Source organism: Nymphaea colorata, chromosome 2 (assembly GCF_008831285.2).
Source record: "Nymphaea colorata isolate Beijing-Zhang1983 chromosome 2, ASM883128v2, whole genome shotgun sequence".
NCBI lineage: Eukaryota > Viridiplantae > Streptophyta > Magnoliopsida > Nymphaeales > Nymphaeaceae > Nymphaea > Nymphaea colorata.
The window spans coordinates 32,262,420-32,289,200 of record NC_045139.1 but is presented as its reverse complement, the minus strand read 5'-3'; the positions used below and the strand labels follow the sequence as shown (position 1 = coordinate 32,289,200).

Genomic DNA, 26,781 nt, shown 5'->3' with positions numbered 1-26,781 from the left:
GATCCTGAAAATAATACACATTTTCTATCATTTATAATCACAAACGTAGCAAAACCCAGAGGTATAAACCCGACCACCAGAAAACAACATAAACAAAAAGGAATTAAATAAGGATCATTTCAATGCCTAAACTATAAACACAAAAAGAACCTATTAGAGTGAGAAAATCAAAATTTTGTTTGACCATTAGCAACGCAAAGAATAGTAAGCGCAGAACATGGGAAAATTTGGATTCATGAATTGCAACCTCAAGACTTTCAGAATGGCTTGACTAGGATATATTTCTCTGCCTCATGAAGGACTCAATCTTTTCAACATCTTCTGGCACATCCACGCCATGGGAATCGTGATTAACCTTGATAACCTGCAACAATTTCCAGAAATTAGTCTTGCATAAACTGGTTCAGATACTGAAAGCATAAGCATTTTTTGCAGCTCCAGATAGAAAGTCTCAGTTTAATGCATGCAATGAATCTCCTAGGAGAGTAGAAATGGTTTTAATATTCACCATTTAAACAGATAATTCACATATCGGATATCTCAATTATTTTCAATAACCATTTAAATGGTGGTGTGGATACAATCATCACATATTCAATAAAATCACTGTCATCCATAAGTAACATAGTACTTGAGCAATTGCAACCAGCATTGATCAATGTCATCCATAAACCAGCAATCACTCATTTATGACTATGCTAGCCATCGACCAAAATAGTAGCCTTGGATTAACTTTCTGATGAGAAAAAAAAAACGAAAATAAGGCAACCAACCAAGAAAAGAAACTGGTCATAGCACATAGGGCTGACAAGCATCTGAAGACATATATTTCATCTTATATCAGGAACAACACAGACCAAATAGCATTCCACAAGAACTGACCTTCACAGCCCATGCAGCATTCACCAGAGATAGAGTACTAAAACCATTCAATTTAATCCCAGTCTTTTTGTTGAATCCTGTGATCATGAATTAAGATGATTGTGTAACAGGAAAATTCTAAAGTGCCCACTTGATTTAACACAGTGGCAGATGCAAGGGTATAAATAAGGTTGGTGGAGTGTGCTATCAAATACGCATGCCAATAAAGAGCCTTAAGTTCCATAACTTGAAATTTTCTATTAGCAAATTGTACGAGTGGCATACCAGCAGATGTGGCAAGTCACTCTGAAGAAGGTGAATTTCAATAAAGATGCTGAGAGGTCTTCTGAATATAATCCTTTGCATAACATTGAAACTTTGACAATGATATCTCAAACGCTGGTTGCTTTTACGGAACAAACTCAAAGTATTCTATAATAAAAGAAAATATGGTGATACCTTCATCCTGTATCCATGCTCAAGAACTTTGAGTTGCTCTAGATCTTCTTCTAGTTGCAAAGGTGTTGGAGGAAGATGAGGGTAGACTTTTAGAAACTTAGCATCATAGCTCTGGAGAGAAAGGTCAAGTAATTAGGAAACAATACATTGACAACAATTGAGAAAGAAGATGGAACAAAAAGATGGATATTGTACTACCTGGATACCAAGATGAAGCAAGTAAGGGAATTCTGCATTAATTTTGCCAGACCTGCAATGGAAAATAACCTAGCAACTTAAAAGAAACAAACATGAACATATGATGTGACTACACATGATTTCAAGAAACATACTTGTTAAATGGGATCAATCCCCGAGAAAAATAGATGGCATAGCCATGGTTGTCCACAACACACTTGACACGGTTAGGGTCCATCCCGTCATCAGGGTTTAAAGCTGTTACAGCAGTGCTGAAAACTGCATCAGGAGCACTCTGCACAGATGCAGCTGTTCAAGTTATATTTTGCCAAAGCATCATTTTAGAACCGAACGGCATCAATTTCTAAATGATTTTTAACCATCCTGCAAGACCAATTGGCTTCATGTAAAATAGAAGATTAATCCTAACTAGCAACACAAAAATTAACTCAGTAAAAACAGGAGATCCAAATTTTCATAAATATATAAACCATTCAATTCCATGTCCATCTTTATGATCTTCATTTATTGCTATGGCTCGAGCACCCAAATGCAGCAACAAAGAAGCTAAAAAATGAGTGCTTTTCTGAATAGGATGTACCTGCAAAGCTTTGACAATTCCATCAATTATCTCAGGTTCAACAAGAGGCTCATCTCCTTGAATATTGACAACAATATCGTACTTCTTCTTGAGTTTCTGAAGTGCTTCACAACAACGCTCTGTGCCTGCACAGTAAGGTTAAGATTTAGTAATTAAGAAGTCACAGGAAAAGAAAAAATTTGCTTACAGTTCGTACCATTCTGGCAGGATTCTGAGGTCATTATTACATCTGCCCCAAATTCTCGACAGCATTCAGCAATTCTTGCATCATCGGTGGCCACAACTAACAAGCACAAACTACTAGTGAGAAACGCCATTCACTAACCACTTTTTGAATTGAAATTGTTGACATTTTGCAAGAATGAAATACACATCCAAATGAACCATATAAAAGGACGGGCTGGATGAATTAGATAGCTTCACATCTGAACACTGGTAAGTGTTTTATTTGCATGGATCACTTGACCAATGCCTAAAAAATTTGAATTCTACAATGAGAAACCAACAAGATGGAACCATCATTTCTCTAATGTTCCTTATTACTCAATCTGTTTACCAATATAAAACTTTCATACCAAAAGCTATTGTCCACCAGAATCTCAAGATCTGCATATGGTTCCATATAATACCAGGAAAGGAAATGGCAGTCAAGCAACAAACCTAATCTTCTGCCCTTTCAAACCCTAAGCCTTGAATATGTGAGCTATATGTGGCAGGAAGCACTTTTACCATTGGACCAAGCAATGGCCCTCACATAACCAAAAGCCACAAACAAATAATATCTAGCGGCTATAAAAGTATAGGGTCATCCATCATTGCAATGAGCCAAAAAAATTACAGAACTTTAACTACCAAGGAGTACCAACATGCAATAAAAATGGTAAACATCCAGCTTTGGAATATGCTTGGCCATTTAAACCAAGTATCAACCAAATGAATGACACTATGTGTAATGAACTTTGGCTGCATAAAAGTATCTCCATGTTTGAGTATCACGTAATTGACCATGATCTTCCACATAGCATGACTTAGGAGAAAGCAAAGAAGGTAAAATAAAATGCATAGAACAGGAATGCCTAAGACATATAATACTTATAAATATTCAAAGATATTGATGAACACTTGAAGTTGCAAATGAAGGACAAAATAAAATGCATTGAAAAGGATGCCTAGAATGAGAATATTTATAATCTGCAGAGACATTGGTGAAGATTCGAAGTTGTACATCAGGAGAAAAAATAACATATTTAAGAGGTCAAAGAATTAGTGCATTTGAGACCACATTTACAGCTAATCTCTTGCTGGAAAATTTTCCCATTTATCTAGAATCTTTTGTGCAATTCAAAAGTCACCTGCACATGACATCTTAAAGCAGAAAAATAACTTGTCTTAAAAGGTTGCAAGAGGAAAAACTAAAATTGACAACCTTGCACTACTAGCTAGCCTTCGATGCATTATCATAGTAAGATTGCTAAGAGCCAGAAATAAGCACATACCAACATGATCCAACATTGTCGCCAACTTTGCTCTTTCCCATGTTCGCTGGAATGCAGAAGAAAATGGTTAAATAGAAGGCAGAAGCCACAAAGCACAAGAATACATTTCAACAATGTTCAACCAATTAACAAAAAAAATGCATCAGTTTCTGATTCAGAAAGCAGCAAATAATGACATTGCTTCAGGCATGTAGAGTTCTACAGTTATATGTGTAATGTTACTATGTACCTATGCCCACAACTGTCTAACTATATATGTTGTAAATGTGTAAACATATATTATATCATATGTAGGGTATGTATATTCTCTACATATTATAGTGTATGTAGATATTAGCAGCTTTTTTGCCTTCTGTTTCATGTTCACTTGTTACGCTGCTGAACTAGCTGTTGGACATTCCGATGGCTAGCTCCAAGCCAACTGAACTAGCTATTGGGAATTCTAACAGCCTTAGTAATCAAAAGTCCATGGTGGTGCCTAGGCAGCATCAAAGTGGTCCAAAAACAGTATACGGAAGGAAAAAACACAAGCAAGAACAAGAAGAGGGAGAAGGAGAAGAAGGAAAAAAAGAAAAGAAAGAAGAGAAACAGACAAACACAAAAGTAAAGGAATGAGAAAAGACAAAAGTAGAAGAAGAAGAAGAAAATCGGGTGGGACTTTTAAACCATTTTTTCACTTGGGCACCTAGCTGGCCCAGCCTAATTGAAGAGGTGGCTGCCTAAGGCCTAGGCAGGAGCCTAGGTGTGCCTTTGACTACTAGGCTAACTAGCTCTTCTGAGTCCTCTTTCTAACCTCTTGTACATACATTTCCCTCTTGTAATCCGCTCATGATTAAGATCTACTGATCTACATGCAAGAAATCATTCTTTATGTCCATTGGTTGTTAGCTTCCAACACTTGGTTGAAGCAAATTGTCACAAATATTGTTCACAGGTCTTTAGCAACTAGATTTTTCTCGGATATTTTTTGGCAAAGTTATTTTTCTCGGAAAAATCTCAAAAAACTTGGAAAATTTTAAAAATAAAAAGTAGATATAAATTAAATAAATCAGAAACTAATAAGAAAACATAAATAAAACTATATAAAAGTGATAAAAAGAACATTTTAATGATGATAAAAATGATGAAAAATAATTTAGTTTAAGTTTAGATTTGAACCCATGATAATATCAATGCTCAAAAATAGAAGAAAAAAATCGTGCAAAAATCGCCAAACAAAATGCGATAAATACCTTTTCCTTTTAAAAAAAAAAAACATCGTGATTTTTTCCATTTTTTTGTGTTTTTCTTATTTTTCACATTAATATTGCAATATTCACTGCAGTATTAACACACATACAAACAGTGTTTAAGTTTAGAAAACTGCTCGATGTTATAAATAAAGGGTCTGGGGAGACTGTGAAAGACTCATCGCTGACTCTCAATGAACATGGGGAGAACTCAAGTTTCACTTGAGTTTCTTTATTCTATTAAATTGTGAGCTAAAACGCAAGCAAAAAATAAATAAAAATTAGTGAAGAAAGTGGTAGAAGGTTCTACCACCAACCTTTCACTCCTATAAACAGGGACCTTTGGCCCTTCATTGTATGTATAAATAAAGTAGAATGTTTGAGTGCTGGTGTGTAATATAATAGCTCACTATGCAAGTTAATGAGATAAGTTAATGAGAATCTCCCCTTGTGCATATTCAAGCATCATGTTGTAAGAAGGTGTACTCACTTGGTGGGTTTGTTTCTTGTAAGTAATTTATTCAAGTGCACATACCTATTTAGCTCTCTTCTACCTGAGTTGTTAATATTGATTTTAGTGCATTTCTACTGAGTTCAATACTGAAATAATTCTAGACGTTGAAACCAGCTGGATTTTCTCCCCCTCCAATATTGGTTTTATACTAACAGAATTGCATCCTTACGCTGGCTAGTCCTGTTTGGCTAGCTCTTTAACTTCCTACAGAAAAGAACTTTTGTGCCCAGTTTGATCAACTCCCAATGTTTTGAATTGCTCATTGTTTTTGCATTTCCTTCATCTATATTTACTCTACAATGCCAAGAATGTGACCTAGTCTTCTACACCTAAAGCACATCTTCTGCTAGCCATTGTTGTGGCTGCCCCTTTTTGCACTTTGTACATTTTGTTCTTTCTTGTCTCTAATGCCTCTTCTTTTTTACTGTGCTATTGGCATTGCTGCAATGCCAAATAGGTGCACGTGCTAGTGCAGGGTGTGAATGGGCTGCAGATGCGGGAAGGATAGATGTATATATATATATATATATACATATTACATACACACATATATATATATATATATATATATATATAATTGTCCACAAGCAATAAAACTAGCAATACAATTTTCACAAGTAATAAATAACGATTAACAAACTATGATTTTATCGATGATTCAATGGCAAACAAAGCAATTTGTTTATTCCCGCACCCAAGCTGCACTCGACCCGACTCAGCTGCGGCAACCTTTTTGAACACTCTGTGTTACCTAGCTTGGCTAGCCCCCATGGTCTTCGGTCATGGTTAAATAGAGTTTCATCATTATTAGTTTTAAGTGAAAGAACTGTCATTTGCTTTGCTAAAGTCTGTTGATTAACCAAGAGATTTTCTAGTTCCAACAGAGTTGGTTGCACTGGCCAGTCTTGGACAGCGGCTATGAAACTACTTTAACGAAGTCCACAAATGAGAATTCTTCACAAATTTTTCAATCGGTATCTATTTGAGAAATTTCACTTCAGATACTCTTTCACAACACATAAACAGAAAATACCATTCAAAAGAGATAAAACTGGTAACCCATTCGCTAAACTTTGCCATCTTGTAAGGTGAAGCCACAGATGGCACGGTCAATCTCGTCATAAACTAGGCGAACCTTCTCTCAAGTAGCAATAAACAAAACGAAGAAAGAAAAAATTTCTAACTCGCATCGTTGCTACTGAATCTGTATCAATTGTTACGGATACAGGCGAACTTAGATCGCAAGATCACCAAAATAGCATTGGTTCTTGAACCAAATATCCCTCATAGGTGGATCCTGATCTCTTGCTGCTCAAAACTAGAAAACAAGATTCCTCCGAAGTCTTTGAACCCCCAAAATTCCACCGGATCTCACCGACACTGCTCCAACGAACTGCGTCCGCAAACTCTTTGATCTTAAGAATCACTCTTAGGATTCCATAAAAGAGAAAACAGAAGGATCTAGTCGTACAAACATTCGATCAATGGAATTTCTTAGCTCAAACCTGTGTGAGAGAGGAGGCAGAGCTCACTAACCTGGATCATGGGCTTGCCGAGGATGTTGACGAGGGGCTTGCCCTGGAACCGCGAGGAGCTGAAACGAGCTGGGATGATGCCGACGACCCTTCTACGGAAGCCGAAGAAGTGGTGGATGCCGTAGTAGTGAGCGGCAGCCGCTGCAGCTACGGCCGCCCCTGCTAGCAGGGCGTGCACCACGACAGCTTTGCTGCTACTGTTGCTGCCGTCCGATCCCGGCGAGCAGATGCTCAGCCCCCATGCCATCTCTCTCTCTCTCTCTCTCTCTCTCTCGCGTATCCGGTCGCCGTTTCACACGCTACAAGCTGACAGTCGGTACACTTGGTAGTTAAGAAGAGAGGATTTCCTTCTATATAGAAAGAGTGGAATTTCCTCCTAAGCATCAAAATTTCAGTGTTTTTTCCAAAAAGTTTTACTCTTACACCTCGGGAAGCTCATTTTTCGTTGAGTTTGATTGAATAGATAAATAAGATTCTTACAAGGATCAGAAAAATCAACGTCTAAAAATTTTTTGAAATGAAGGAAACTTCAGATTTTTTTTTAACTAAGATTATTGGATAAGAGGACAAAGACATGTTTCTCCAGTACATGTTTCAAAAACATCAAACTACCATTTTAGAAAACGTGGTGTTTTTAAATTGAAAAATCAAATTATTGGATTAATCACACAATGGTTTTGAAATAAAAACATAGTGTTTTAGAGATTTATATTTTGAAAACATGACGGGTTTCAAAAATGTGATGTTTTTTTAGCAAACCCTCCCCAATTACTCATTATAATTTAACTACTGGATTCCCATTTCACTGTTGATCTTCCAAAACTAAAAACATAAGGCCAACGTGAGCTAGGATGATCATTGTGCTGTAGAAAAACCGTAGCTTAAGTTATGGCAATTCTCAACCTTCCGTCCCTCCAAGAAGATTCAGATTTCAAATAAGCTACCAATGTTAATTCCGAGATTGACCAGATTGCTTCTTGCCATTTTTCAATGTTTACTTGAAGAGTTGCTTCTTTTTTCTCTTCATGTTTACTTAGGGAAGCCGGCCTTCAATGTAAAACTCTCATGGCGAAAGTCTTTTGTCTCCAAAGTTCTGACTTGCTTTGGAGTCTGGTTGCCTACGATATATATTTCTTGCCATTATTTGCAGCATAGAAGATGAATACATCGAAGCATGACAGCAACCATGGATTCGAAATCGCACCCCTTGAGGATTGCGCTATGCCCCTTGAGGCACTGTTGCCTTTTGTCACTGGCTTTCAGAAATGTTTGATGGTGATGCTGTAACCAGCACCATTCACATACAACATCTAAAAAGAGGGCGACTAATAAGAGAAAGCACTAATCTGAAAAGACGGCGACTAATGAGAGAAAGCACTACCGAATTTTCACGTTACTAAAACCTTCAACCATTCTATTTCTTTTCTATCTCAGCTGGGAACAGGTGAAATCCAAAAGGATAGATTGCCCCTTTTTTAAGTATGTCTTATAAGGCCCCGTTTGATGAACGTGAAGAAAAATGCACGGTAAAATTACCATTATACGGCAAGAAGTTTTTTTCGTGGAAAAAAATCGGACCTCTCTAGGTCCAACTTTTTTGCATGTGAATTTTTCCCATTTCAAAGAAAAATGCAAAGTAAAATTTGCCTAGTTGGATACTGCAGGGTAAATCGTACAAACTTGAAAAAAAAATCCATTCTCTACAGTGTTTAACTGGGCCTAAAGTATAAAAGCAATATTTGCAACAGAGTTCTAGTTTGGTAGAATAAGTAAATAACCCGAGCTAAAAGTAAGAAACATTTGTTAAACAAAACGTCTAAGATAGACACCCTTTTAGCAATAAACAAGCCTTCCTTCGACGCACATGAAATCATGGATATGTTCTCTGTAATCATGAAAAGTTTTCAAGTGTAGTATCGATATTTTCCTTTTAAAAATATGAATGGTTATGACTGTACCAAGTTCAGCAAGTTACCTTTAGCTCATCCAAATTGGATCCACTCGCACTCTGTGTGTTGTATGTGGTCTAAATTGCTAAAGCAGACAGTTCTTGCAAGAACTACTCTGAGGACAGGTGAGCTCATGATCCTCTTAGCTTTCCATGCCCCATTTCTCATTGTCTTGTTTTTTTTTTTTTCCACTTGGAAAATGCTTTGCAATTGAAAGACCACATTCCATACACAAAGGCTTGTAATTCTTCTCAGATGGTAGGCCTGGTTCCATGGTAATAGACTCACCAACAGAAACTGGACCCCATGTTTCACATCTTGTTGCCTGGCCACTTTCATGCATAATTTATGCACCTTATTCAGTGTGAACATTGTGAGCCTATTTAAATGCTTTTAAGGTCTGCTATATAAAATCCTGCATTGCTTGAGACACAACCCCCCATGCCCAGAGAAATACATACCTTTTCATAGCCGCAGTGCGAGTTCCAAAGTTCGTAGACGTTCTCAAGCCTGTGATTTGCTTTCAGGAAGTGGAGATATACTCAAATTGGGCTTCCGCAATTTACAGAAAAAACAAAAACAGCGACAGCTTAGCTTCACACGTGGACTAATTATTTTCACTGATATACAAACAGGCCAAATGATTGAAAAAAATACAGATGGGCGAACCCATTTTCATTTTTATATGGCGAGATCATTTTACAGCACCAATCAACATCATCCTCTATAGCCGTTACATCAGAACACACTTTTCCTTTTCTTTTGACTTTGCTTCGTTTCTAGGGGTGGAAGCAGCAGTAGTCCTACGAACCTGCAGAACAGCATTTACCAATGAAGTTCAGTAAACCATGCAATTCTCACCAGGACGTCGAGAGAGGTCATGTTGATGCCAGTTTGATGAGTGAACCAGCAAAATAGAAAATGTCTAGCAGGGAGACTCATAAGGAAGTTCATAAGGCCATTGCCTCTTAGTTACATTCAGTTTCCGTTATGTTGCTTCACTGTATGCTCCGACACAACGGTAAGTGTGACATGTTCAACAAGACTATCAAATTCAGGGGCGTGCAGTCAATAACTATCAAATTCAGGGCCATGGTATGTGCTCCATAACAACAATGATAATCATGTGAGGCGCTAAATATGACACCAACCATGGGAAAAACATAGTGTAAGGCACTCAACATGACTGTCAGCTTCAAAAACAACGGTCTATTGCTTGATAACTCTAGCCACAAGAAAGACAGGTTCAAGGATGCCACTTACTTACAAAGATGAAGCAGAATAATACAGGTTGATTACCAGCTACATACAAAATCCCTGTACAATGTCAACAAGTGTCTTGATTGTACAGGTACAGTGGACATAATAGTCACATGAAATCCTTGTAAAAGCATCGTGTCAAAAACTGTCCTGATTGTACAGGTGTAGACATGATACAGTTGTAACAAGCGTAGACATTCGACATGCAGGGGTGACTTGGGAATAGCCTCATATCTAAGACTTTGAGAAAATTTGATGACCACATAACTGAATCTTCTACCATCTTATCCCTTGGTTTTTATCCTTTGCTGTCAATTAAAGCTGGCTACAGGTATGAGCCATCAAATAGTGTGCTTGGGTCAGTTTAAGGTCAAATTATTACATATTTGCTCACCTTTTAGTAAGAATTAATGGATAGAAAACCCAAGAACAAGCAAGGACTGTGAGAAGCCTGAATGACTTCAAAAGTAACAGCCGTGGCATGCTCAGCCAACTTTTCGAGCATATTAATTCTTTTATTCCCAAACATAGTGCTGCGATATGTGGCTTATGCCCAAAAGCTCAATGGGTGATCAAACAAGTGCCATACCATTCAAGTTCCTCTTGCATCTTCCAACTGGTACATGGCAATCACATGGACGTACCAATAGGACAAGATTAACTACTCAAGAAACACTTACATCCTGACTTCGTTCATATTAAATGACCTTCTTAGCATTTTGAAATCCTCTTTAGAAAAGATTAAATTTCAAAGCACATGAAAGGGCGAAAAGCATGAAAAAAGGGCTCCTTGTTTCTGCCCACAAACCTCAACTTCACATTCCATCAAAAGGAAACAAATGGCCGATCAGTAAGAAGCAAAGCATCTGCCACAAACATTGCCACTGGGACCAGCAACTTCAACTTGCAGCACTTTCTACAATGAATAAAAGATAGTTCCATCAGATTGTAGTTCTTACCTCTGGACCTGTAATAAGCCTTGAGCCACGAGCTGGTGGCGGCTGAACATTCTGTGAATTTTGATGTTGCGTCTGATTTCCAAACTCCTGTTGTTGGAGTGCTATTGCTAATTGCAAATCAGAACTGTGAATCAAAATTGAATATTATGTTAGTCATTCTTTAAAAACAAAAGAATATGAGAATGAACACACAACCATTGTGAGCCATATGATCACTCGCATAGGAGAACTTATAGGCACAAATGGAAATATCTCATGGTAAGAATGAATTCCTAATTTTATGTGCACTCATGATTTATTAAGTAATAAAATAAAGCATGTTTAAGAACTGAGCGACAATAACAACTATTTTTCTGTATTCAGTTGTTCAATGTTATTTTGTATCATATTTGTGGATGATGAGCAAGTAATTTTCAGGTATACCTCATAGTTGAATCCGTCAATGCAGCTTTGTCCATTCTGGCAAGATATTCCTGAACCATACAACCAGTAAGCAACCAGATATTCATATTATACTACCATCAGCACAGTATCAAATCTAAAGTATGTTACACACAGCAGTACTGTTCATCGCATTTTGTTGATCCCATGATCCACCGGCTTCATTTCCAACCTTGAACTCCTCAAAATTTCCAGTCATAAACACAGTATCTCCATTGACCTGATAAATGGGTGATCAGATATCGTTATTAATGGAGTTGTAATCAACTATACAATGACAAAGCATCTGCATCAACCACGTGCATAAACTAGACTAAAGCTATCCCTACAGCAAAAAAGAAGTAGGGGCAAGAGAGAGAGATGAACGAGACCATGACAATACCTCATTTAACTTTTCCCACACTAAATCAGGCTGGTTAATGTATCCCTGGTCAGTTGCTAACAAATAAAGTTGACCTTCATGCTGCAAAATAAAATGAGAATTAGGTTTTTAAGTTGAAGCCTCCAATAACAAAATAGTCTCTAGGTGCTAAAAAGCATGCCACCCACAAAGCACAAAGTAGGAAACCGAAAGGTAAGATATGACATGGATCACGATAGATCAACAACCGCGTCTAACTCTTGAAAGCGTGCTCATTTCTAGATTCTTGTCCTACTTAAGAGCAAATCCCGATACTGACCATAATCCAAATCCCTATAATACTCAATCTGGTGAATGCTAAAAATATTTACTATTTCCAATTGGAAAAGATAAAATGAACAAGGTTATACTCTTTCAACTCAGCTCCTAGGTCCTAAATAAGCTAGTCAAACTGCCCAGGCACCAAGCCCTTAGAAGACCCAGTGAGCATCTAGGCACAATTTGTTAGCCAAAAAAAATAAAGAATAACACTGCTTTAAAATTTTAAAGATGTCAACAAACTCGCATAATAAAAAGCAATTGGATACTCCTGTAATAACAGTCTAAAAGCAAAGAGAAAATGAAATGTAAAAGGAGCCTGGATGCCCTCACTTGGGCTGTCCCTTGGTGCTAGGTTGTGTGTGGCAAGCGACTACATAGATCAAATCCGATTACATTTGACTGTATCTACTTGGAAGTTGGAAGATAATGCTTATTTGGAGCACATGAGTAACTGACACTATGGACTCGAGCTTGAAGCTCTGACCAACTTGCCTCCCTGTTAGGAATAAAGCACAAAATCATGAAGAAGAGATGCCATTACCTTAAACATAGTGCTAAAGTGGTTATTACGAAAAAACACACAAAGTGAGTGCTCCTTCAGGTGTTCCTGTAGGCAAAATAAGCTGCAGAGTGGAGCATAGGAAAATAAGTGAATGGAGAGAGAATGGGAAATATCAAAACATATGCAACACAATTTGTTACACATGAAATAGCATACCCATAAATAGTCAGCTGGCTTGCATTATTTGTCAAGAAATTTCGTATTAATTCTCCTGAATAAACATCAAAAGAATAAAAAATTACCTTACTATTCAGGGGATAAAAGAAAGCGATCAACGAAACAACAATATCACTTACCTTCTCTTGGAGTTGGACTAGTGGAACCATGGTTAGGTTGAGGATCCTCATCAATGGATTGTCTACTGCACCCATCTTCTTTCTCTCTATCTGCCTGCTTGGCAAGTATCATCTCACCCTCATACATGGGCTCCGGACTTTCATACATAGCAAGTCCTGCATCTTGCACAAAGTCCTCACCTTCATATATTGGCTCACTACCATCTAAACTAGAGGTTGCATCCATAGGAACATCAGCAAGATCATGTTCACCATCAGTAACAGAAGAGTCTGTATTTGTGTCTGCTACAACTGAAGGAAAATTGCTGTTGGATGTTTTATTGCATGGGTTCAAAAAATTTTCTGGGTCAGTAAGAGTCTCCTGCTCCTTTGGCGAGCCACACAAGTGAATCTTGCATGTGCTATCAGGACAAGCATCTGAGCTATCTGGAAAACAGAATGGCTCATCATGGAATGATTCATTAGTTGTGCCATTTTCTCCAGAAGGAACCAATCCCACATGGTTTTCAGATGTCTGAACCGGACAGCTTTCGGATGATTTTTGGGCCAATAAGATGGTAGCCTCAGGTGTAGTTTCTGATGAAGAGCCACCACTAAAAGAAGCAGATAAAATGGTGCACTCTTCTTGATTATGTTCCTCTGCTTCAGAAGGCCTCTGATCCTCACCAGCCTTTGGGTCTTCTGGAGTTTGGGGAACATCTAGACTTTCAGGAGACAAATGTCCATCCGTTGTTACTGAAGCATCAGATTTTGACAGCTCCAACACCTTCATAAGCTGTTCTACTTCTTCAACATCTCCCTTTCTTTTGTTTTCATGAAGAGAGACTGCAATTGGAGGTTCTTCAAAAGACCTTAGTCTTGAAAGACATGGGGATGGAACTCCCAAAGTTGCAGTTGTCGCAGCAGCAAAATCTACACAGTCCTCTTGAGAGGTGCTCTCTTTCTGTATATTGCTTGCTTCAAGTGCCACAAGTTTCTCCATAAGAGTATTGTATGAGTTTGATCCAATTGCAGAGGCAGTATCAGCATCCTGATTAATGAAACAAGTTCATCAAGAACCATGGAAAGTTAAGGAATCAATCGCACAACTGCACACGTGAAAAACAGTACAAGATAAGAACAACACTACTCAGAATTCTTTGAAAGAGCAGAGAACATGGGGAAAGGCATACCTGAGGATCAATTATCCAACCATGGACAAGGTCAATTTCCAGAAGATCAAATATGGCACAGACTGGTGTAAACTCGAAGTCATGTATGCTGAAAAATGTGTCAAGTTTAGCAACAAATACTCTTTCCTTATGAAATTCCACAGTAACATACAAACAATAAACAATTGGGTATTGCAAAAACAGAACAATGCGCACTTTCTGAAACGAACATTGACATCTATTCCCGTTGCAAGAGAAGGGACGAGCTCAAATGCATCCGCAATGTTCTGCTGCTGATTTTTCATATATCCAGCATCTTTGTTCTGCACCAAAATATAACATTTTTCCATTTCACAAATTGTTTGTTTATAATACTTTGGTACATCTGCTAAATAAAAAAAACCAGAACCGGAAAATATTACCTCAGCATTATTGGTATCAAGCAACCGTTCACCAACAAGATGAAGCAATCTTTGTTGTGGAATTTCAGATGCATCCCAATTAGCATTCAAACTGTTTCTCAGTGACAGAACATTACCTGTCGTACACATCAGACAGAACTTCACCTGATGTACATATACGATACTCAGAAAATAACCATAAGCAAATGTTTTCATGCACAAAAAATCAATCAAATCACAACTGCCTAGAACTTTTTAGTTGCTAGTGTTTTGATATTTTCTCCTTGCATCATGTGGTTGTGTATATTGTGGTATCACCTCATACTGGCAACTTGTGGTATCACCACTTCTTTCTTCAGATTATTTGAAGGCCAGAAGCTATTTCTCTACAAGAAGATACATCTACTGACTCCCACATTCAAAGATCAACAAAAAGCTAACACATTTTTAGTGTTCAACAGAGAGTAAATAACAACTGCAAATCTCCTCGACAAACATGTGCACAAGTTGAGAATACATATTTTTTCGGAAGGTGTTTTATGGCATATGTCCAAAAACAAATTCTGCCAAACAAAAGAAAGCACATGCCTGACATGAAAAGTAGCCTGCCTTGGAAACAATTTTTCCTCAATTGTCGTTTCCTTCACAATCATACACGTCCTAGAAAACAAATCTTTTGAAGCAATAAACGACTAGCAGATTTATCCCAAGAATTAAATCTCACTAATTTTGACATAGTTACCAAAGTGACTTAAACTAAATATGAATCCAAGTTACTAGGAAGTAGAAACCAGAAGTGGAATTCGTTAGGTGTCCTAATTCCCATACATAGGCCCAGTCCCCAGTCATGGGAATCCCAATTCTCATGGCATAAGTTGCCCTCTGATGCCATTCCCCTAGCTGCACTGTTGATCTTCTTTAAGAGTTTTATTTATGTAAATTGTGTGTACGTATGTGAGCATCAATCTATTAATATTTTATAGGATTCGACATATATCACTTCCTAAACAGTTTCCTGTGTTGCTTCCCACCCGCTTCCCACTAACCAAAACTGCCAAAAAAAAAATTGAAGTAACCACTTCCTAATTTTCAAACTTGCAATGCAACTCATTTTCATTTCCTTATCCAGAAAAGTATGATGTTAATAGTCATACTCCTCCAAAAGGTTTTCTCATATGTAGGTATCCCAGAGATGAGAGAACTGAAAGCTTTAACTGACCAATAGTAGTCACTTATTAATCCTGAAAAAAAACATTCATAAAATCTACCATTACTAAGGAAATTAATATTATGATACAATGCTGAAGTTCTTTTTACAAACTCGTGCATGAGATATAATTCAATACTCGTAAACTTATCAATATGGCTATGTTACTCTTGCCTTTACTCTGAAACTGGCCAATACAAAAAGGCATGAACTGGATATATGCTTTTAACATTATTTGTTTTAATTACTCGTATACCTCCATTGTTCAAATGCTTATGAAATTTCCTTCCACCTTATGCTTTATTATTTCCAGTTGAAAGAAAATGCTTTAGCACCTGCAGGAACTTAGCAAGAACCGCTAACGCTTAAAATTTGAACAAATATTCCATTAAGCTCTTAGCAAAATGTTTTTATTAAGGCTCCATGATATTCAGTTCCCACACTTTTTAGAATGTTATGGTCCTATGGAAGGTACCGTGGAAAATCTCATTCTCTAAATATAACCATCCATCTATTTTGATTCACTATTTGTTCCATCAGATGCTTAGGAGCAAGACAGCCACCTAGTCACCATAGACTTAATCAATCTCTGTTTGATTTGTTGAGCGATTGTGTTAACGATTTCCATCACAGAGGCTAACAGTCTGCCCGAGAAGCACCTTACACAGAAGTGACTACCAAGCGACAGTGAAAGCTTCCAGTGATTATTGTCAAGGCCGCTTGTCATCAGACTTAGACATTGAGTATGTTCGTTCCTCCTGAACAGAGATAGGCAAAGCAGACTATCTCCTGAACTCTGTATCTTTCCTTCAGTTCTCTTTTTTGTACATTTTCCCTGCATCTTTGTCTACATAACAGTGGGCTCCCTTGCCTCAAGGTCTACGAACACTAAACATACTAAACTTCAAGAGTTACGCTTCTGTTTATCCATTTCCAAGTTTCTCCAGAGTAATCAACCAAGATTCTCTTCCAATTTAAACAAGAAAAAATAACCCATAAAATCCTCCAAACCTCAGAAAGTAGACAATATTCATTTGAATAAATTTCTCCAACGCCCATTCTTCAATCAGTTCAATAAAAAACAATGCAGATTGCTGCTTCCCACCAAAGAATCTCATAAAAATAACAATTACCAATACAGGACTGGAGACGATATTGAATGTCAGGAGACCACAGCAACCGAAAAAATGAAAAAAATGGCTACTCCCAATTTCAATCGGTCAAATATTGGTGCCAAGGGCGACGTGAACAACTTTTGCAATTGGGTCGTTGGGACAAAAATACAGTTTTTCAATTGAAACAAAAGCACCATTCATACACATAAAGAGGCATTCCAATATAAAACATATACATAGATAGGAATCAGCAATCCCCAAACTGAACCTTCTCCAACATATAGAGGAAAAGGGGGCAGGAGAAAACGAAACCACTCACAGATGGCGAGTAGAGGGCATGGGCCGTTGTCATTCTGTAAGATGATGGGAACCTCCCGATCGAAGAAACTCACCGTCTTGATCTTGTAGGACTCACTTCTCGTTTGCTCCTTCCTTTGCTCCTCACTCGCCATCGAGCAACCAAAAGGAAACCCCCAAATTCCGACGGCCGACAACCGAGAGGAAGGAAGGAGGCAACAGCGTATTATGGAGAGACGGAGAGAAAGAGAGAGAGCACGCGGTGGCGGATGGAATGGAGAAGAAGGGAGAAAAATAAAAATACAAAGAGAGGGAGGAAGGATTGCGATTGAACGACAGATTTTCTCGCCTTTTTAACGTTAAAACAAACCAACAACGAAAGCTGGTACAAGAAATTACCTGGAGGTTACTTGAGACCATCAATGAACCATTTATGGAATAAGTCATTCCCATAATTTTCGAAACGTGTACATAAAAAGTAATTTCTGACACAAGTACCCCTCATTTAGATTATGTTACGAATGCGGCTTTATTTTAGTATACAAACAGCTGTCATACACTTCTGCACAAAAACTTCCACTCTGATTCGTGTTCTCGCCGTTTCCTCCATCGTCGGTCCGTCGGTTCACCGTGAAATTGGTTTTTAACTTCCGAAATTGCCCATTCCCTTCCATCTATTTCACAAGCCGCTCCTTTGGAGTTCGTTGACCACTTAACCTAACTTCTTGCAAGTGCTCTGCCACTGGATATTTAAATATTTATATTAAAATATTTTATGAATACTATAAATATTAATTCTTGTGATTCCGTTTGTCAGAGAACCGTTTCCTTTTATATATATATATATATATATATATATATAGAGAGAGAGAGAGAGAGAGAGAGAGAGAGAAATTAGAAGTTTTTACTTTGAATTAAATGAAATTGATATATATACATATATATATATATATATATATATATATATATATATATATATTGATCAAAATGAAAAGACATTTAGAGTACTAAAAATAATTAAGAATAATATATGCCATTTTTTAATTTAATTAAATGGATTTGCCACTGATTTAATTCGAATCAGCCGATCTAGTGACATTGGTATGGTTTGACCATTTGGTTCAACAATTCAGTTGCATGAGCTGAGTTCGGTCATTTGTTGAAAAGAACAAGTGCACTTTTGGAATTTCCTTTTTTTTTTTTTTTTTTGCTTCGTGTGCAAGAATAAAAAAGGTTCCTTCCTCCTCATATCGTTTGAAGCGTGTTTGATTAGATTTGTTCGTGTTTGACAACAATCCTTAAGCATCACTCCATGTTCAGTTGTAAGTCATCTTCTCCAAAAAATTACTCTTTGGTTTCGAGGAAAACTTTTTCCTTCCAAACAGTGGACTCATGAGGGTCTTTAGTTAAAAGAATCGTTAACCACCTCGGATCCAAAGACTTTTTGTCCCCAATTTTTTTTATCTAGAGGACTTCTTGTCTCCAAATTTTGATATATATTCCCAATTTATCGGCTTTGTCTTTTTCTCTTTCTTTCTTTTTTCCTTGGAAAAAGTCTATAGAAAATGATTCCAATTCATGGGGAGCTGTAGTTTTCTGACATGGGTTTTTTCCCATGTGAATACCAAACATTTTGGTGAAAAATGAAAAATGTGACCCCACCAACTAAGGGAAATGCCTACCAACCAAGCGCATAAATAATGCGTGGTGTTAGGTCTAGAGGCTGTCCATGTGTTGGCAATGTTGTTTTTTCTCTTCAACTCTCCAAAGTACAGCATCCCCATTTCCCCTCTTTTCTATCCCTACATTGTACAAAAATAATGCAATTATATATTCAAAGTAAATCTGTTCACTTCTTTTTGAATTATTAACGAGTTCAAACTGGTTTTATTTGAATAATAACTTAAGAGAAGTCGGGTTTTTCGCTCTTTTTTTCCTTATAAAATCAGGTTTTGTCAAAATTGATTTTTATAAAACTAAGTTTTTATGGCATCCGGACTCTAAGAAGCTTGGTTTTAGAGTTTCACAAACCTGGTTTTTGGGTGTCATCCAAACGCCTCCTAAAACTTGGCCTTCTTTGGCAAAAGAGGGTTCTTGAACAAGACTATCACGATTCATATCATTGATGTGCAATTATGTTATGCCTAATCATGTTAAATTCCGCTAAAATATTGAGTCATAAGTAGGGGCAGAGCCAAAAAATTTTCATGATGCGGAACAAATTAAATTTTTTGAATTTTGATTAGGGTGGAAATATCATTTTTCAAAAATTTTATATAAAACAAGTGAAATTTTTTAAAATTTACATGGTAAATTTAAAAAAAAAAAATTGAGATGGGGTCAGGGCCCATGCGGGCCTTACCTTGGCTCGGCCCCTCATAAGTTTTAGTTGGCATGTGAGGAGACCCACTCTGGGGATTGGGGCTGGCTAGCAGAGCAGCCCTTTCTCTGTCACCAGCTTGGCATTCCTAATTTCTTAAAAGCAAAAGGCATTGATTCTTCAAACAATGGGAAAGGAGTTATTGCCCTGATGGATAGCATTCAAACTCCTCTCATAATGGTTGTTGCTATTATTGCTACTAATGCTCCTCAATTAAGGCATGGATGACTGCTCACTCAACAAGATCCCAACAATGTTTACCTCATCAGGTTCTCTACTGTGCTCCATATTGACTTGGTTCGGGCTCGACCAACATGTTGGCTCGCCCATGAACTTGCTCGGCCGGGTTCAAGCCTACTTAGGTGATCCAAAAAATGTCTAACCTTCAAGTTGAGTCGTTCATTGGACTGACACTGTTGTAGGGACGGAGCCAGAAATTTTTCAAAAGGGGGCCGAATTAAAGTTTCCAAATTTTGACCAGCGCCGAAATATCATTCTTCAAAATTTTTAAATAAAACAAGCCAAATTTTCTAAAATTTACATATGAAATGTTAAAGAAAAATTTGAGGTGGGGCCAGGGCCCAAGCGGGTCCTACATTGGCTTTGCCACAACATTGTTGTGTATCTCCAGGCCAGGTCAAACCTCGATGGGTTCGGCCGACAGATTGGCTCCATTGTCTTGGCCCAGCCTGGTCTATGGACTGGCTTGGCAGGCTTTAGGCCTCAAGAGCTGGCTCATGGCCTCCCCTCCGGCCATGGACCTAAAGTGGGAGTACTCCAACTCATAGTTTTCTCATATTCATGGACGTGTGTTTAATCAGATAGTTGCATGAAAAACTTCACTTATTTTAAAGATTTCTCTTTGATTCAATCTTTTGGGATAAAATGAGGAAAAAAACTCTAAATCTAGTCACTATTTAAACAAACAATGGATTTTGGCATTGTATATTTCAGATCCATGATCTAAAATCACTTATATCGCTTTCGCATATCTAATGTAACCAAAAAGCTAAGATTACTTTCTTGTAACAAGCAACCAAATTTCATATTAGGGTTTGCTAGTACAATGACAGCATTTATATAATTCAAATTTCATACCCACTTATATAACATGACATTGATCAAACTATGGTATGATTTAAACCTTAATGTATTACAAAAGTGCTTTATAAGGTGTATATTTTTATTGGCAGAAAAAAAAATAGGAATGTAGATTTTGTTAAGAAAAAATGTCCATGTATAATCTGCTTTGGTGAGTAGGGATGTCAACAAATTGGATTCAAATCGAATATTTTATTTGTCATATCCAGTTTTTTTTTTTAATGTTAGTTTCGGACTTGAATATGAATGAAGAAAATTTTATACTATATCCAAATCTGAATCTGAATTCACAAATTTGATTTCAATCCGAACCTGATTGTTAGATTAACATCTGAAATGGAATCCGGCTTCTAAACTGAATCTAGACAGCATTATAAATTTTGAATTTAGGATGTTTATTTAAAACTATATCTAACATGATCATGAATCTGATCAGATATTTACTTAAATCTGCATCCAAATATGATCGGGTGTCATGTCTGAAATCCGAACCAATCTGATTTTTTAATCAGATATCAAATTTTTTTCGATATTCAATTTTTTTGAAAATGGTTAAGCTAGATAATAGATCTAAATCAAATTTTTTGACATCCCTATTCTCGAGGAATCCCTTCTAGAAAAGGTCCAAATCTGTCTACATATGCATAGAAACGTTGTTACATATTCTTATCATTTACGTTTTGTTCTTAGAAAGGAAGTTAGGATGATTTTGGTAGGTGGACAACTGGAGGCATTGTTTTCTTAGAAGAAAAAAGAGAATGGTATCCCATTATATAGGTGAATGGCCATACCTTATCATAACTTGTTCTCTTAGACAAGAATTTGTATGTTTATTGGAGCATATGCTCCAAAATTATGCATCCAAGCATATATATTCTTATCAAACACTATCTAAACGACCAACAACTTCAGTAGCAACAGCCACATGGTGGGGTTGAACTGGGTGCAGGTTGATGTGAGAATCAAAAGCAAGGAAACTAGGAAAGATCAGTTGGGGACATGGGCGTCAAGCAAGGGCAGAGCGAGACTTTTTTTCAGGGGCGGGCCAAACAGACCAACGAACTTATTTGGGTAGCGCCAAACTAAACCCGAATCCTAAAAATACATTATGCAACCAAAAATTTTCATTTTTTTTAATGTAATTTTTTTTTCCAATTAGCTGAGGTTGGACCACGCCTTAGGCGAACCCCCCTCTCCCTCCGCCCCTGGCGTCAAGAGCCTTTCAAAACAACTGGTTAGTGACACACTATATAGTGCATTGTCAGTTCAATTCTCATGGGTGCTATTCCTCGAAGCACAATATCTAATTGATGGTGCGTTGTCTCCTTATTAAGTCCCAACAAAGCTTTGGACCCTGAAGGCAAGAGGAAGGAAGGGACTCTAAGCCATCTGCTGGATGGCTCTTCCCTCATCCATGAACCGGTGACACATAATTTTTATTTAATTTTTTCTTACCTATTTTGTGTTTATTAAAGTTAATTTTATTAGTCCAGTTCACAATTTATTTCCGTTGGGACTCAACTTAACTGATTCTCTATTTTTTTTTTCCTTTCTTCTTCCCATTTTGAATGATTCATGGTCACAAGTGGGAAGGATTCATGGCAGCTCTGCAACATAGGCTGCTTAAAACCAGCAATGGGTTTTTTGGCATGTAGCAGTGATTTTTTATTCCTATTCAAAGAAAAATTAATGTTGTTTAAAGAGCTGATATGCAAGAGGCACCAGCGATCCATACATCTGGCCTCTCGCACACAGCCCAAAATCTGTATATATGTGTGTGTTTAATGTCGTACAACATAAATCTGATTAAAAGTTGTGATGAAATAGTTAAATGTCACATTTTCGAGAATATGTGAACAATCCTGCAAGTACTTGTCATTAACACAGATAGAGATCAACAAACATTTTAATTGGTTGAATTTAAATACTTACAGCTTATGACCAATAAGTGTTGCCTGGACATGTACAGAGGCTTAGTATCAAACACTGACACTTCCTTATGTAATCCAAATGCACTTCTTGGCAGATGTTAACGCAAAGCCAGCCAGTGATTGGAAGCGTGGAATTATGATCATGTGGTATCTGCTGCACTGCCGAGTTCACAGGGCATTCAAACAAGCAATAACAATCACAGTTCCTCATCATACTAAAATATAATGCTAACAAGTAAAGATGCAGAAGGATCTCAAGCTCCACATGCTCAACGCCACGACGCCATTTCGATGAAACAGTTTAAGTTATAAATTTTCTTATTTGGATATATAGTTACACAATAAGTCCGCAAATGTCTGTCTTAGTAGCTGCATAGCACTGCCTATTGATAGTTATGCCACTGCCGAAACTGATTCTGGAAAGAGTTCTATGCTTGAACGTTCCCACCTTCTTCCCAGAAGGATGTTGTCTTGCCAGTTTTCGAGACAGTCTGCAGCACAGCATCTGGCTGAACGTTGCCTCTGACAGTCACCTTCTGTTCCTTCATATCCACATCATACGACTCAACACCTGAAACAACAATAAGCAAATAGTGAGAACCGTATCTCCGGGAAGCATCAACATATTCCCTCTTAGTGATTATACATTTGGGAAGCGATTGATTGCCTTGGATAAGATAGGTTTGATTCATCAATTGGCCCACCGTAAATCCATGATTCTGTTATTATGCATCAAATTCATGGATCTCAAGATAGAGGGGAGGAGGTCTCGCTTGATATCCATGGATTTCAGAATACAAGGAATACAAGTCCATGGTGTAATCCTTGCATCTTTCAAACATATGGTCTCAAATGCTTGTTAGAAATCAAGAATCTAAAATCCTCAGATCGAAAATCCAAAGAACTTAGATTCCCTTGACTCTTAAATTCAAGGCAAATATACACACCACCTTTTTACCCTACGTCCCTTTAGTTTTCCGTATTTTTCCGTATTCTTGGCGGCATTTATGTTTCCCTTGGAGCAGATTTAGGCATCATAAAGACCAGAAAGAAACATGGAGAATTTTTGGGAAATGACTCATCACAGATATTCTGTGTACAAAGTATTGTCTGCTTAACTGCTATGTCATGTGGATGCAGCAATAAATGGAGGAATATAGCAATCCCATAGACTTCACAAGATGCTCTATATATAAGGGAACATGATGCAGCAGTCAAAATGGAGAACCCATGTTGCTGTGTGAGTCTGTGACCCAATAGCTTGGCAGTCATAGCTAACTTAAATTTTGTAATCGACTTCAAATGACAATTATCATCCAATCCATACTTAGCAAGGCTAATAACATTGTTCAATGATTTTATAATATCTACGGAAGAGCTGCTAAATCACTAAAAATGATGTGAGGCAAAGACCAAGTAGAAGTTGCGAATTGGAATTCGTCAAGGTGTTTGGCCCAAGGTTATTCATATTCCAATAAAGGATGTATATCAAGTCAAGTTAATCCATCTCTAATACTCTAGTGATATACGGTCCATGAAGGTTCCAAAAAATTATCTCAACTCGTCCTTTACTAAAAATGAAGTATGAGCCCACATGACCATGGAAACCGTCACCAAAGTCACAAGATATTATTCAAACTTCAAAAGCAAAGAAGAAAAGCTGATCAATATTGCAGAATACATTAAAGGAAGGCTCAACACATGCAAAAGGCAAATCATCAGACCTTCCATTTTGTTCAGTACCCTCTTCACAGCACCAACACAGCCCTCACAGGTCATGCCAACCCTGAGAACCACTGTCTGCACATTGTACAAAAAAATCAGCTATTGAAGACGTGAAATATGTCCTAAATCACCTGCAACAACCCAGCTATGATGCCCTTTCGAGCTATTACTTAAGATTCAACAAGTTTTGCTTCAGTTTGTTTTATATAATTAAAATGATTTTGCAACATTTCTAGCCGAATTTCCATTATTTGTGCAATTTCTGAAAATAAATACCAGGTTTTACATGGTTGAAATCTAATATTTCTCTAGACCCTAAAACTAATAGGAAGCTTCTTTCTTTTTGGTCAGATGACAGCATAGCAAAGACTTGATAGGACTCAACACATTAATATACACCTTCCAAATTGTTATTGGATGAATTTCTGAAATATAAACAATCAAAGGACTAGTGCAATCCAAGCATTGGTAGCCGCTGTTCCAAGTTAGCACATTTTAAAGCCAATGTGGTGAAAACTGCTCTACAATAAAGCATGCAAAACAAAGAAAAATAGTATAGAACCGTTCAGTGTCAGAGTTGTCATACTGAATAACAAGCAACCTTGCGTGCTCTATACTTAGATAGCAGATATAGTCCAGACAGGACTATGGAATGAAGGACAGCAAGAGGAAAATAAAACGCACTACCAGCAACCATTGAAATGGTAAGCAGTAAACCCAAGGAGATGAAGTCTACATATGTGCTTCTAGCTGTGTCATATATAATTGCATCCATCAGAAAACAAAATAAGATCCTCCCATCCAAAACATTAAACTGAATTTCCATTGGGATTATTTTTTTTTTCCTGAACCACCTTTTCATATAAATAAGAGACATGATTACGTTCCTTTCTTTTCCAAAAAATTGAATTGTACAGTGGAACGAATGAAAAAAAGCTTAATGGAAGAGCAACCCATGAGGTTATCCATTCCCCTTGATCAACGAAATCTGTTCCATAGGTACTGGCGCAGTGGAAAACCAAATCAAGGAAGAAAACTTCTTTAGGAAAGTTCATAAGCCAAAAGTGAAGGAGCCTACTGGAATATTTTCTCTTCCTTCCTGACTTATCTTTAGTGATAACAAGTAAGCTATATTCGACCTTAGTGTTCCAATTCAGTTGCAGATACACATGTGCATGAAGTTTATCACTTAGTCATGCCAAAGCAACTCAGATATGCAAAAAGGATGTCAATGAAGATGTAAAAAGCCATAATATCTCATCCCAGACTCGGACGCAACAGTAGAAATATATCCACGACTAAGAAGGGGTCTCTCATAATCTTATCACTAGTAATCATGTTAAAGCAAATCAGGAAGGCAAGGGATAGGACGTTAGTCTGACTTTGACCCATCCACACACACGAGAGAGGCATAAGGGTTGGGATTACACCACCAAATTTCTTCCCAATTTTTTATCCTCCCCCGTATTTGCAGGGAAATTAAGGCACTGGGAAAGAAGAATAATAGTGCAACGCTTAAAATCAACCAAAGCAAGAAAGGTAGAGATTGTAAACAACAGACTTCGATACAAATTAAAATATGACTATTCACAGAGACAGGAAAGACGGAGGAGGTACTCAAGATGGATGAAGATTTGAAAATCAAACGACAATCAATATAAGCGAAACATAATTCCTCAAACAACAACACATGAAAAAAAAACATATTGAAGATCATGGCTTCTCGGGAATTAGCTCCAGACCAGTATAACCCACAAGAAGAAGAAGAAGAAGAAGGTACCACAACCATCAGAATTTGAAGCCCAAAATTGTAAAAGAAAATAAAAGAAAAATCGAAGCTCCTTAAAGACCCAATTTGGGGAATTAGGATACCTGAGCCATGGAGAGAGAAATGAAGGCCACAAGAAGAAGACCAAGTCAACAAGAACTCTTCGGTGTGCAGATGGAGAGGCCGGCCAAATTGCCTTCCCCTTTTATAGAGGAAACCGGTCTCGGGGCGTGTCATAAAATAGTGAAAGCAAATAAGCAACAAAAGAAAAATATTTGACCTTAATGCAAGCTCGGGATAGTCGTTAGGTGATGTAGCAAGGCAGTTGGTCGGCTTTGGTTCAGATCTTTTTCCTTGCTTTAACCGATCTGCCTGAAAATAGAACTCGAAGAGAAATTAGATTATATTTTTTACGCAGGCTTCCTTCCATGTTAAAATATATTTTCTAATGTTAATCTAACCGGATTGGTCTCAATGTTGGATCTGATGATCTGCGCTCATATGAGTGAATGTAGGAGCATATTGAAATTGTTTTTCCATATGGACAACATGAGTAATATTTGGTCATGTAATACTGAGATACATCAAGAAGCCAACTAATTGTTGGTATGGTGTGAGGTCTTTTAATGGAATTCTGTCATCTATTTTCATCTTCATTCCCACTGATTCAGGTGTCTCCATGAT

At 37.4% G+C, this 26,781-nt stretch overlaps 3 protein-coding genes across 4 annotated transcripts; all 3 read right to left on the bottom strand.

The window, feature by feature from the left end:
* Positions 1 to 7,214, bottom strand: LOC116246939 (3-deoxy-manno-octulosonate cytidylyltransferase, mitochondrial). The gene is made up of 8 exons (XM_031618860.2): positions 6,874 to 7,214; positions 3,595 to 3,640; positions 2,295 to 2,381; positions 2,099 to 2,223; positions 1,653 to 1,792; positions 1,519 to 1,570; positions 1,321 to 1,431; positions 1 to 364 (listed from the first exon to the last, which is right to left on the bottom strand). The coding sequence occupies exons 1-8, from the start codon at positions 7,117 to 7,119 to the stop codon at positions 272 to 274; spliced, it is 900 nt and encodes a 299-aa protein (XP_031474720.1). The 5' UTR covers positions 7,120 to 7,214; the 3' UTR covers positions 1 to 271.
* Positions 7,215 to 9,382: 2,168 nt separating this feature from the next.
* LOC116248869 (uncharacterized) lies at positions 9,383 to 17,520 on the bottom strand. 2 transcript variants are annotated; one of them, XM_031621880.2, is made up of 12 exons: positions 17,215 to 17,520; positions 14,595 to 14,738; positions 14,389 to 14,495; positions 14,194 to 14,281; positions 13,022 to 14,051; positions 12,882 to 12,936; positions 12,705 to 12,786; positions 11,864 to 11,944; positions 11,597 to 11,701; positions 11,464 to 11,513; positions 11,041 to 11,164; positions 9,383 to 9,632 (listed from the first exon to the last, which is right to left on the bottom strand). In XM_031621880.2, exons 1-12 carry the CDS (start codon positions 17,245 to 17,247, stop codon positions 9,555 to 9,557), a joined length of 1,977 nt encoding a protein of 658 aa, XP_031477740.1. In that variant the 5' UTR covers positions 17,248 to 17,520; the 3' UTR covers positions 9,383 to 9,554. The 2 variants fall into 2 exon arrangements, with proteins under 2 accessions (XP_031477740.1, XP_031477739.1); XM_031621879.2 differs by having other exon boundaries at positions 14,595 to 14,710.
* Positions 17,521 to 22,904: 5,384 nt separating this feature from the next.
* LOC116249130 (copper transport protein ATX1-like) lies at positions 22,905 to 26,356 on the bottom strand. The gene is made up of 3 exons (XM_031622282.2): positions 26,202 to 26,356; positions 24,329 to 24,404; positions 22,905 to 23,175 (listed from the first exon to the last, which is right to left on the bottom strand). Exons 1-3 carry the CDS (start codon positions 26,208 to 26,210, stop codon positions 23,033 to 23,035), a joined length of 228 nt encoding a protein of 75 aa, XP_031478142.1. The 5' UTR covers positions 26,211 to 26,356; the 3' UTR covers positions 22,905 to 23,032.
* Between the last annotated feature and the right edge of the window lie 425 nt (positions 26,357 to 26,781).

Bases quoted from the DNA above. Each gene is read 5' to 3' on its own strand.
- LOC116246939 (XM_031618860.2), bottom strand. From the start codon at position 7,119: ATGGCATGGGGGCTGAGCATCTGCTCGCCGGGATCGGACGGCAGCAAC. The intron at 1,432-1,518 runs GTAGTACAATAT...CTTTCTCTCCAG, and splicing joins TGCTTCATCTTGGTATCCAG to AGCTATGATGCTAAGTTTCT. The intron at 365-1,320 runs GTATCACCATAT...AAATTGTTGCAG, and splicing joins AGCATGGATACAGGATGAAG to GTTATCAAGGTTAATCACGA.
- LOC116248869 (XM_031621879.2), bottom strand. From the start codon at position 17,347: ATGGCGAGTGAGGAGCAAAGGAAGGAGCAAACGAGAAGTGAGTCCTAC. The intron at 11,702-11,863 runs GTATTGTCATGG...CCCATTTATCAG, and splicing joins TGTGGGAAAAGTTAAATGAG to GTCAATGGAGATACTGTGTT. The intron at 9,633-11,040 runs GTAAGAACTACA...GCTGTTCTGCAG, and splicing joins GGCTTATTACAGGTCCAGAG to GTTCGTAGGACTACTGCTGC.
- LOC116249130 (XM_031622282.2), bottom strand. The intron at 23,176-24,328 runs GTCTGATGATTT...TTGTTGTTTCAG, and splicing joins GGTACTGAACAAAATGGAAG to GTGTTGAGTCGTATGATGTG.